This window comes from Anser anser (assembly GCF_964211835.1).
Source record: "Anser anser genome assembly, chromosome: 7".
Lineage (NCBI taxonomy): Eukaryota > Metazoa > Chordata > Aves > Anseriformes > Anatidae > Anser > Anser anser.
The window spans coordinates 22,061,354-22,073,759 of NC_139727.1; the positions used below are offsets into that span (position 1 = coordinate 22,061,354).

General features: G+C 40.3%; 1 protein-coding gene across 4 annotated transcripts in view; it reads right to left on the reverse strand.

Annotated features, from left to right (window-relative positions):
• Positions 1-529: 529 nt before the first annotated feature.
• The window catches only part of LOC310902291 (WASH complex subunit 2-like), a 34,518-nt gene continuing 22,641 nt past the window's right edge, over positions 530-12,406 (reverse strand). For 3 of the 4 annotated variants that reach the window (XM_083843602.1, XM_083843604.1, XM_083843603.1), the window contains 8 exons: positions 12,182-12,310; positions 11,874-11,969; positions 9,624-9,725; positions 7,953-8,015; positions 7,058-7,270; positions 4,925-5,533; positions 4,138-4,312; positions 530-1,014 (listed from right to left, as the gene is read on the reverse strand). In XM_083843602.1, the coding sequence (XP_083699728.1) occupies positions 878-1,014; positions 4,138-4,312; positions 4,925-5,533; positions 7,058-7,270; positions 7,953-8,015; positions 9,624-9,725; positions 11,874-11,969; positions 12,182-12,310 (1,524 nt within the window). In that variant the 3' untranslated portion in view covers positions 530-877. The remainder of the gene's footprint in view (positions 1,015-4,137; positions 4,313-4,924; positions 5,534-7,057; positions 7,271-7,952; positions 8,016-9,623; positions 9,726-11,873; positions 11,970-12,181; positions 12,311-12,406) is intronic. The other variant, XM_083843605.1, reaches the window with a different exon arrangement.

Here is a 12,406-nt window from a genome sequence, read left to right on the forward strand (position 1 = left end):
AGCAGATAGTAAGAGGTGATCCAAGCCTTTGGCACAAGTGAGCCGCTGCATTAAGGAATGCACATAGGCTTGTCAACACAGAAGTGACCAACCATGCTCAGTATAGATGGACTGCTTGGAAAGTGTTATTTGCAAAACTTTGACAAATCCAAGCAGGCCAGAGTCTCATTTAGTGGCTTACAACTTGAATAGAAGACAACGTTAGGTTTCTATTGTTCTCATAGAACACTAGGTACTCTTCTGTAATACACAATGGCAGAGAAGTTTTAAGCATTTATTTTTATAGACCATATTAGCTGCCGGTATGAAATAACTGGTCTCTACCTGGTATCAATTCCTGCTCTACGTGCAGGATTATATATATAAGAGCTATACTTAACAACAGACAGAATCCCACCTTACACTAACATTAGCTCAGGAGATTGACAGTTGGCCCACACAAAGCATAGTAGTGGTTTGGGTTATTTTCCAGTCCCAGTGCAGATGTCCTTAACAAGTGGTAAAGCAGAAAGCAAAACGTACAGACGGATCTCATTTAACAGACTCCATTTACTATTTAACAATATCAATGATTTTCTCTATAGATCTGTTCAATAAAACAAACTATACTTTGTATATTAGATTACTTCATCGCAGGTATTGCACAGGCTATATTCATCTGGCCACCATGGAAAAAAATAGCAGGAGGTTACCATCCTTTTTTAATATATCATTAAGAGTAATTAAACCCAGTACAAGAGCATAGTAACTATTTATAATGAGTAATCTGTCATTTACATATCCACAGCTATCTCATTTCAGCTCTACTGGATTAGGGAATCCAGCGTATTAGACAGAGCATAAGGAAGGCCTCCTCTCTGCAACACATTCCCCTTGGCTACTGGCCTCCAAAGGCATTCAGTGGGTCATCAAATGTGCTCAGTGCCTTGCTTTCAGACTTCACTTCCGAGGCTGTCTGGGAAGATCTACTTTTGGGAGTGGGTATCTTGGTTTGGCTGCTAGAGAAGATATCATCTAGAGGGGAAGAAAAAAAAAAGATGCTTTTAATGGGAAGTGACTGCTAAACAGAAGTAACATTGTACAGAAAAGTCCCCAGCACACAACAGGGACTGCCAAGGACATTCTGTGATAAACAAATGCTTTCCTGCTGCTTGCAATTCTACATCTATTTGTAAGGACATACGTGGGAACTGTTAGCTGTAAGTCAAATCAAGAACAATTTTTCTCCTCAGTAAAGCAAAATAATACTTGTATTTTATAACATGTCTGAACTCTCAGAAGCATTTGAGAAATATAAGTTAAACCTCCACAATAAGTTTCATCTTGCAAGTTCCAGATAACATTCCGCTTATCTAGAACATGAGTGTCTGAAGAACTTGAGAGACTCTAAGACCAGCCAAGATTGGTGTCAAAGAAAATCATAAGAGAAAAACAGCACTTGCTAGGGACTATTGTGGCATCTGCTAGCCATAAGAGAGAATCTTTAACCTACGGCAGAATAAAAACACAGCATACATCACTTGAGAATAGGGCACAGCTAAGATGCAAGGAGGCAGACTGCTCTGACTGCCTCAGGCTGCCATCCTGCTGAATATTCAAAAGGTCTGTCTACAGTCCTCAGTCAATATCTTCCCCCACCTTCCTTAGTATTAGCATTTCTGCTATGAATAAATGGGACCTCAAGGTAGAAAAATCTCACGCTGCTATTAAGAAAGAGTTCTTTCCCAAAGGACAACAACAGGTGAGAGGAAACCCTCCGACAGAGATACCCTGTATCAGCAGAGCCCACAGACCTGCAGTTCTTGCCGGGGCTAGGGCTGCTGGTGTCTAGGCTACACTCAGGGAAGAAGGCCGTTTCTCCAGTACAAAACACTGAAGTGTTGCTGTGAGGTATCTGAGTCACTAGCAATTCACAAGACCCTTACATTGCTAGTCATGAATCCCTATTTAGAAAACACGCCTTACACTGAGGTTCGTAGCTATTTACTGGTCCAGAGGATGAACATTAGTATTCCAGACTTCAACATATATCTTAACCATGAGCAAAGGCCAAGCAAGAAGTGGCCTATCACAGCACACTCTCCTTTCTGTCCTCACTGCTTCTTCCTCTCTGGTACATTTGCTACTGTGCTTATCATAAAGGATTACACAGGAATAATCCAGGACAACATCTCAGCACAAGAGCAGTTTAGAACAGCAGCAAAATAAAGTAATCCCCTATTGGCATCACTCCAGAACAAAAACCTATCACATGGATTAGATTCACAGCCAGCTGGGACGTACAGTGAGTGACATCAGCAGTAGAGGTATCACTCACATTTTATAACAAGGTTTAGGAAAGAGGAGAGAGTTTTGGCCATGGAAAACAGCATTTGTCAGTGCACAAAAAAAGCTCAATCTCCATTTTTCTTGGACTGTCCGAGATTGGCAGAGATGGCTGTTGATTAAGCTATTTGTGTCATCAGCCATAAGGTCACTGAGGAGGCTAGAAGAATAAAGATGTGAGATAAAATTCCTCCTAATGTCTAACCACAAGCTTACCACAAATGTACCAAATAATGACTCAAAGTTGCGGTAGGACAAAGAAAGCAAGTAGCCTGCCTCCTCCAAACTGCATCCAGTTATTTGCAGTAGAAAGGATTTCCTAGGACAGCAACATTCAGCCTAAATAAAGTGCTACCACAATCCCTGAAGCCAATCCTTAACCTACCTGGTAGGAAAGTGCCAGTTCTACTAGCCTAGTTCTACATCCAAGAGAGCATCCTCACTATCAACTATCTTCCCTACACTCCTGTTGGGCTTCTGAAACTCCATACCTTTGGGCACTAAGAAGCTGCATACCTATAGCTGCACTGCTAAACAGCCAATACTCTAGAGGAAAACAAAGTCTATCAGATAACAGGATGCTGTAGCTGCTTGTAGGCATCACCATCACATGTAAGAGACGACAAGCTCTAGGACCAGAGTAGATGTCAAAAGCAGAAGCACAAACAGGCTCTGTTGTGACTAATTTTCCAAGTTACTTTCAAATGACAATAATTGTTTTTCCACGAGGTTCTGATTTTTTGTGCAAAAGTATTTAGAAGGGATAGCTGCTTCAGAAGTCCTTTCGTTTGATATAGGCTATATCTAGAAAAAAAACTAGACATGTTTTTGTTGATCCCATCCATATTTCAAATACCTTACTTGCAAATCTGTAAGGGTTATTTTTTTTTTTTAATCAATTGAGAAGATTTTGAAATCTCAACGTTTTCATTCTCTGGCAAGTTTTCTAACATCTTTAGAGACTTCAGCCAGGTCATTCCATCACGTTTGAGTGCTTAAGAGCAGCACAAGCAAAACTGTGATAAATCAGATTCGATTTGAATAGGCAGAACAGAATGAAGGACAGCTGACAGGAATCAGAGCTAGAGGTGAAGGGACTTCTTTTTCTTCCTGTTAGAGGAAAAGAAATAAGTGCAATTCCAAAGGAGAGCTGTAAACACGAAGACTGAGAACAGATGCAGTCAGGGATCAAATGACTTCTGATACCTCCACTGACAGAACAAGAAAGGAGCATGCTTTGCTCCATTTTATATTACTATATGTTGCTTTCTCAACTAATTATACAGGGCAATCTTTGCTCTTAGGTGTAGTATATGCAAAAATGCTTTGGGTACACATAGACATAAACAAAATCTTATGGGCTCCAAGACAGTCTGTGCAATACTGAAGGGGGCTGAGGTGGGATGTGGGGAAAGATGCCGATCTCTTCACACCATTAGTGATTCATCTGAAAACAGGATACAAGAAGCTGTGCAAATTAAACAGAGAACGTATCTCTTAGCACTGTAACAGGATGAGATTACTCTCTTACTCCAGACGAGAAATTTTCTAATTCCCACAGATGAGAAAATCTCTACAGAAACTGAACTATTCCTTGTCTCAAAAGAGGACTTTTATACACTTTCCTAAGCCATTTAGATTCTGTGCTGTTTCTACAGATCTAAGAAGTTCTCATCCAGGGGTAAAATCCAAAGAAATCCAGAGACTTGAGAGCAGTTCATAGCTAAGGAAAGCAAAGGGTTCTAAAACATCTCTGACAAACACAACTCAGGACAATATTATGAGATTAGTAACAAGACATTTGGCACTTACCCATATCATCATCAAATATGGATTTTTGTTCCACCTTTTTCTTGGTGTTCTTTTCTTTTGGTTTTATGGTGAGATCCGCAAAGATATCAATGTTATCATCAAACAGGTTAGTCTCTGGCATCTTCTCTTTTGTTTTCGTCATTGGTTTAATTGCCTCAGTAGCAAATATATCATCCTTAGAGCAAAGTACAGAGAGATCATCAATACACAATACACTTCAAAAGAATAGTCACTACCTGTACACAGCAGCTAAGGTGTTTAGAAGACTGACAGCCTTGACAAACCTGAGAATTTTCAGTCCCTTGTCCCCAAGCAAAAGTGCCCTTGTGTGGGATTGTGCACAGGTCAAGTACAACACAGAGATGCTTGTATCACCTCTCCAGCCTGCCAAATCCATTCCTCCTTTAAAGATCTATTTGAGCTACTGTGCATTGAACAGGCAAGTAACAAAAAGGAACCAAATATTTCACTACTTTGAAAACAGTCATAAACATAGGGACGTCATCACAGCACATTCATTGATGCATCTGCTCTGTGTTAAGAATCCACCTTTTAATCCACATTTGCTAATAAACAGCTGAACATCCAAAGAAAGGGTTTCTGTTGCCCAATATCAAAGTATAATTGACAATTTACTCCACTCATTCTCCTGCACACCCCCAGTCCTACAACAGCTACCATTCAGCCTGTGTTTAAGTAGAAACTTCTGCATAAGGCCCTGGGGACCAAAAAGGCCAACATGGTAGGCTTTCCACCCCTACTCTTTCCAGTAAGCTTCAACCATTACCTCAAAGATGTCTTGTGCAATAGGATCAACAGCTTGCCGGACAGATCTCAACTCCTTCTTTCCAGTTTTCTGACTGGTGAAAAGAGAATCTTCCTCCTCCTCCAAAAAAGGTATAGGGCTGCTTTTCGATGATGATTTTTTCTGTACAGACTGGAAGAGATCATTGCTGTCCTGATTACCCAGAACAGACAGATCAGGCTTTTTCTCTCTGCCCTTAATGGGTACGTTAGCCACATTGTCTGGAATTTCCTTCTTCAGCTTTGACTGTGCAGCTGTTCTGGATGCTGAGCTGCTTGCAAAAAGGTCTTCTGATTCAAATATATCATCTCCTTCATCTGTGGATTCTGGAGGAACAATTTTGTTTGTCCCAGCAGAAAGAACACTGCCATGAGCCGGTAGTGACAAGCCAGACAGAAAGCCGTTTTCCTTGGACTCTCCTTCAGTAACAACAGGCTCCTTTACATTCTCTATTGGTGACCTCTGTTTTGGTAGCGAGAATTGCAGTTCTTTAGCACTGTCCACCTCCTCACTCTCACCAGACTGTTGTGCAGCTAGACGGCGGGCCATTCTGCTAGGAGGTCTTCGTTTTCCTGTAACCTTGATCCTGGTCTGCAAGAAAAGAGCAGGGTTATATATAAAGGGGAAAAAAAACAGCAACAATAACAAATTTATGGAAGAGAGGTTAGGATTCACATTTTGTTCCCTTATAACATCATCTGCCTTCATAACACCACCAATCAACACAGTACCCATTTCACACTAGCACACTGAAACCAAATTAACTCAAAGTTTTGCTTATAATGCTGGTTTAAGTAACTTCAGCAGCTACCTGTACATTTAAGCAAGTGTTCAGTTGTGAATTCTGAGCAAGGAATGATGAAACTAAATCGTTATCTGCTCAGAGAGAGAAGCAGCAAGAACCATCATCATCTCAGCATTATTCATTCTCCCTGTTTTGCAGAAAGGGGTCTGGACATTCAAGCTTGGAGTAGCTTGCAGCAAGAAAATATTCAGAAAATAACTCAGGACTTTTGCTTTGCTAGTCATTCCACAGCAGGTAGAACTGGGGTGCAAAAGCAATAGCACTTGCAAGTAGAGAGTCACAACACAGGTCAGCAAATCACACTAACCCTCTGACTTTAGGCACTACTTTTATCTGACACTTTGCTAATCCAGAAACTTCTGTGGTGCACAGTTAGTCTAGGTCATGACTAATTACGTTTTCCATTTAATTTCATTGCTTTTAAAGACAGCACATCCTCCCACAAGTTTCCATTATAGCCTCTACCATATACAACATGGGCACACAAGTAGTAAACTTATCAGTTCAACCTCATCTTCCCTGTTATTAACACCCAGACCAAGTCTTAACTGTATGATTCAAGATTTTTTTTAAAGAACCATTAAATCCTTAAGTAGAATGTCTTTTGCAGTCCATTAAGAAAAAGGTAGGAATGAAAAACAAGTGAGCCAGGAGACAGATCTGCCATTTCAAAAGCTGTAACTTTTTTGCTTGTGGCTGGGTTTGTTTGTTTTTTGGTTTTTGTGTTTTTTGTTTGTTTAGGGGGGTTGTGTGTTGCGTTTTTTTGTTTGTTTGTTTTCTTTTCTTTTGAGTTTTGTTTTTAAGGGCTTTTTTTGGAGCTTTTGTCTGAAAAAGAATTATGACTGACAGTTCAGGACAGCATGACGTGTTTATCCACAGGAGGGATAAAGCTCAACCTCCAGTAGTGACATGTCCTTGACATCTTGCTACAGCAGCTGTCTATAACATATTTTATAGTTAGCCTAGAGAAATGCCTTCTTTATGTTTTTCAGGCTGGCACCTTTCAAGACAGTACAAGGTGTTAGACTAAAATACCTCCAACCTATAGGGAAAAACAATGTATTTGGGTGCTGTATGCATGTGCCTTAAAAAGGGACTGAATTGGGCATATGCGTAAGCCCCTTACAGAGCTAAGAATGCAGTGAACTTGACCTTCTCTTCATTAGCCTGGTATAGTGGATTAGATTTCCACACCTTTATTCAGATAGACTACACTGTTAGCAGAATTTGCACGGCAAAACATAAGTTTCTGAAAGAGAACAGAGACTGTTTTTAATCCCCTTTTCTATCCTGTTAAATACCAAGGTTACCTTATTGGCACTGTGCAAGGTATCCGCTTGCATAGGCTGATCGAAGCTTACACCCAGTTCCTCATTGCTTCCGGCAGCAGGGAAGGCTTCACTGTTCTGTACATCGTTGGGTTCATTCAGTGGGGTGTCCAAAACTGGCAAGGGGGACTTTACATTGGAGACCTTAGGCATTGCACCAGGAAGTAAGGCTGCAGGGTTAATAGCTAAGTTAGCCTACAAAATAGAGAAAAACATACAAACACACACAAAGAAGTCACGTTAATACTGCTCAAGAGCAGGCATGGCTCCAGAGAAGCAGCAAGCGTGTTTAGGCATTCAAATTCTACTCCTAAGAGTACCTGGCCTCTCTCACATCTACTCACTTCTGTATACCCCACATCATCTGTCTCACTAAATCTGTCGAGTGCTCAACACTATTGTCCTGTATAAGAGCTTCAAGAACAGCATGGCCACTCTGCATCAGGCAAAAACCTATGTAGCTCAGTATCCTGTCTGAGGAAAAGACTGGTTCTGACATTAAAGTGATATTGTCATATAGACAGTTATTAGATTTTTCATATCAGAGAGGGAAGCAACCAAAACTCAAAAACCCTAAGAGTCTCTGAACATACTTAAAATAGTGCTGAGTAGATTAGCAGGCCAACGAGCAGCCCACCCTCTGCCCCCAAATAGAGTTAAATAGCATTGCTCATAGTCAGCTCTGAAAGGTGAGAAGGGGGAAATAATGTTAAACATGCAATACAGAAAAAAGTAACAATATAGAATGTAATCTGAAAAAAATTGCAAGATTAAGGTAGGGAAGCAAAAAGATTTTGTTTCAGGGAGAGCCATCAGTAAGGCAAGGAAGATTTTTTTAATTTTTTTTTGAAAGTCAAAATGCCAATAAAGTAATTACTTGTAACTTTCCAATCCGAGATGAGGGCTCTTTGGTTTTAATGGGAACAGGACCTGTAGATTTCTGCACAAAATTACACTGGATTAAACAACAGCTGGACAAGTTAATATCAACATCTTCAACCAGACTATAGCTTACGTTTTAATACAACTAAAGAAAGGGACCAGCTCACTCCTTACCAGCTTTTTCTGGAATACTTTGTTATCAAGGCATCTCATTGCATTCCAGTACCTGAGCTATAGTCATTCAATTTTCAACTTCTCAGTTCCCAACATCATAGCCTTATCTTCATTATGACATCTGTTTCACCCTCTTTCTATCCAATATTATGCTTTGCCATAGTAACTCTACAACTTCCATCTTCTCCATGTCACACATGACTCTTGTCAAATCAAATTCTGACAGCCACCCTTACTCCTTGCTTGTTCCCTCCCCTAAGATCCTCTGAGGCCATGCTGCCAGATCACGATATAATGAACTTCTCTTTGTAACCAGCTATAATAGGGCCACAGGCTTTAATGCAGCACACACAGAAGCCAAGAGGGTTACAAAATAGAACCTCTTAGCTCACAAGGAAAACAGCTTCTGAGAAGGGAGTGCTCCTCTACAGAAAGCAGACCGTCAGTACCAGAAATAAGACCAGCAGACTAAATGAGCAAGAGCAGCTTTGTGGTCTGAAGATTTGAATCAATTCTAGGACTCGGGGATAAACCAGATCAACAGAGGTGTTTGTCCGGGGTTTGCTCACTGCAAGCGTCTGATCTAACTTGGTTCTATGAGCTGGGCCATACTGCCATTGGTGTGAGTGGGCAGTCACTGAGGATTTGAACACTGTTTTGGGGGACTTGATAGCATGACAGAAAAACCCTGCTGCCTGAGATTATTCTCCATTTAAATGCACATGGGATTTGGCTGAATCTTACACAGCCTAAGATCATTCTAGGCTACCAGTAGCTCCAAAAAAAGGGAAGACAAGTGTGGTTCTCCACATCAAAGAGTACTTCACCAAAAGGGAAGACAAGCTTGCTCTGTGTTCCTCAACCCAGGAGGCAAAAAACAGCCTCCCCCCTTCCCGGAAGATGAAAAGCTCATTTCCTACAGCTGGAAGTCAAACAAGCAGCTCTGATGAGACAAGACAGACTTCAGATCCAGACTGCCTCTCTGCGATACGCTGTTTCTGCAAGATTAAGAACAGGAGTAGGAGTCTTGTTTGCTCCTCATAAAGCCTCCAAGAAAAGATTCTCAACAGCCACAGATTTGTGCCATGTGCCATGATCTCCTATCTGAGAAAGCCTACTTATACTTTAAAGATAACATTCACTCCATCAGACACTGGCAATTTGAAGAATGAGCAAGTGATCAAATCACACGGTTTTGTATCAAACTGCATCTGAAGCCTAGATCTTCACTGCTTTGCACTTCGCCCTCATAAGCATGTGGATAAAGAACAAAATACTATCAACAGCATTTGAATTTCTTGCAGTTAACTTAAATTTCTGCTTATCAACAGTGCTGCTGTAGATAAGCAGAGATAAATATGGCCATGTATTACTGCATTTCTGCAGCTTTGCAGTCAGTGAATTCAGGCATTAGTTTTGATCTTTTCAGGAGACTTTAAAACATCTCTTTTTCCTGTGCATATTGTTCAAGACACAAGATTTCAGTACTTGCCTCTGTAGTTACTGTCTTCAGAGCGTCATCTTGTTTGGCACTTAAAGCATTTTCCAAGGGAGGGCTTGAACTGGCTTTCACTGTTTTCTTCTCCACTATTTTCTGAAAACATTAAGAGCACAAGTCCACATGAATTGGTAAAAAGCACAGTCAGCAGAACAACAGAGTAAGCAAAGCTTTTAGGATCTCAGTTCCATTTGCAAAGAAAACTACCAATATCTTTTGAGTCTGCAATGCATAGGCATTGCTTTTTGGTCTGCAATGGCAAGGGCCTTCCACTCCACCATACTTTTAACCTACCCATGGCTTTGTTGTCTATACTAAAAAATAAAGTGAGTTTGGATAAGCTTCTGAATGCATACGTATGCTGTCCTCATACACAGGACAGCGGGGAAAATAAAGGTACAAAGATAGCTAAGCAACACTACTATTTTTATGGTTTCAAGCAAGCAGGCTCTGTACATAGCTGCCAAGCACTAATTAGCTAAGACCACCCCTTCTACAGTCCTCAGAGGAACAGTTTCCAGGAAATATTGCCAGTTTTCTAGCCTAACTTCCAGCTAACGACCTGAAAATAGATTAAAGTAAGAGTTGGCTTCATTTAATTAAACTGTAAATACATTTAGAGTAGCAGTTTAGAATGCATGTTAGGACTTTGACCTCAAACCACCTGTAACACAGTCCAGTTCATTACTGCAGCTGCTTGCACCCTAAAAACAATCCAGTGATCAAGAACATTTTAACACATTCATTACCTCAAATGAAACCAATCTGCAGTCTTTAACAAAAGTTATCAAGTAAGGCTCAGTCATGCATGAATCACAGGGAAGAAAGTGAGACTTCAGTTGCTAATATTACAAGTTGGCAAGAACTAGAATATCATTAGGTAGACAAACACAATGAAAGATGTAAAGTCTTAAGGTAGAGATCTAGTTTTGTTCTGTTAAATAGCCTGTTTCTAAAACCAGGGCATTTGCAGTAGTTATTGAATGTGGGTTCTTGCACTTATTAGACAAAATAGTAAAGATAAAAAGGAACACGAGCTCTCTACAGTCTGTATTCTTCAGGGTAAGAAAGTCAGCTTATTTTTTCCCCAGAACAATGCTGCCAGGCAATTAATAGTTTAAGATCAACAATCTGCCACTGTACTAATGATCTGCGGTTCCTGCACTAGATATTCAATCATGATTAACCGAACTGTTAAGCCTATTGAAAAGAAAAACATAATCACATCTATTCTTGCACATTTAAAAGGTTATTTTGAAGTAACAGATGTTTCCCCTTGTTACCTTTATAAAGTTAGTAAAACCACTTAGTTCTATGAAAAGAAAAACATAATCACATCTATTCTTTCCCATTTAAAAGGTTATTTTGAAGTAACAGATGTTTCTCCTTGTTACCTTTATAAAGTTAGTAAAACCACTTAGTTCTATCTAAACGCTCTGTCAGAAACTAACAAAAAAATTAAGTCTACTCGAAGAGACCTCTCAGTGATATGCAAGTATGTTAATCTCAGTATTTTTTGTTGAAAGTGTAGCTATACCTTGAAGAAGTAGCTGGTCACAGGAAGATAGACCAGAATAGGGTTACAGCCCTTATCCATCTATAAGGGTAACTATACAGCTAGTCCACTACAGTGCAAATTAAAACAGGTTCATCTGAACTACTATAGAAGTGGCTCAAGCTGCTTCTTATTGCGGTAGACAAATACTGTCATATAAATAGTGAATGCCTCAGGGAAGGAAGTGTAATTTTTTAATCTCTTTTCCACAGCTTGGTTGTGAAGCTGTATCTGTAGGCAATCTGTAACCTGGAAAGGCAGATTTGAGGTTGGCCATCTGTGCTAGCTCTCCCACAAAGCATGCTGAGCCTAAAGAACCTCATTGCCCTTTGGAGCAGAGAAGCTGTTAGCTGAAGTTCTACCATCCCCCTACCTGTTAAACCAGTCAGACCCTGAATAATAGAAATGTAACTCCACTACTCCGATTTCTGCTCAGTTGTATTCTCTAACACTTAAACAAATCCCAGTGGCATGCAAAGAGGAAAATAATCCACTCCTCACATCCCAGTTTTGCAAGTCTACTGCATCTATTTGTTCCTTAGGTCTTCAGGGTCACATGAGCCATTTCTATTCTCTTAAAAAAGATTAATTCATTCATTTCTTGTGGGAACACGTATGGAAAAAATCCCTTCTATACACTTCTTTCCAAAGTCTTTTACAATAGTCATTTATAGTAGAGGACCAGATACCGGAGGGTTTGTTTTAGCAGTACTGAAGAGATCATCTTCATCATCATCCCCAAAAAGCCCACCTCCAGATGATGGTTTCAGGATACGGTTTGCAGACTGAAGAAAGAGATGATAAAAATAAATAAATAAAAGTGTCACTGATCAAAAGCATGTCTCCTCCTGCCTGTGATGCCTGAACTGATTTTAGCATTTGGCCATCCCTGGAGATAAGGGACTTTTAAGTTATGTACAAACAAGCAACATTCATAGGTTGCACACTTCAAAGACCATTTTTAAGCAGAAGGTTCAGAGGAGGGCTTTGAACTCACCACCGACTTCTTGGGGCTGGCAAAGAGGTCGACGTCTGGATCATTGTCCTTCTGAAGTTTGTGACTGAAAAGAAGCTCTTCATCTTGAAAGACCCCAGTGCTTTTGGGACGAGTGCTTTTCTTGGAAGGCTGAGAGGAGGAGAAAGGTCCACACAATGAAAAAAACCCTCCTTACGGAGGGCATCTAGTTCATGGGTTTACTTGCCTAGTAATAAGGCAGGTTGT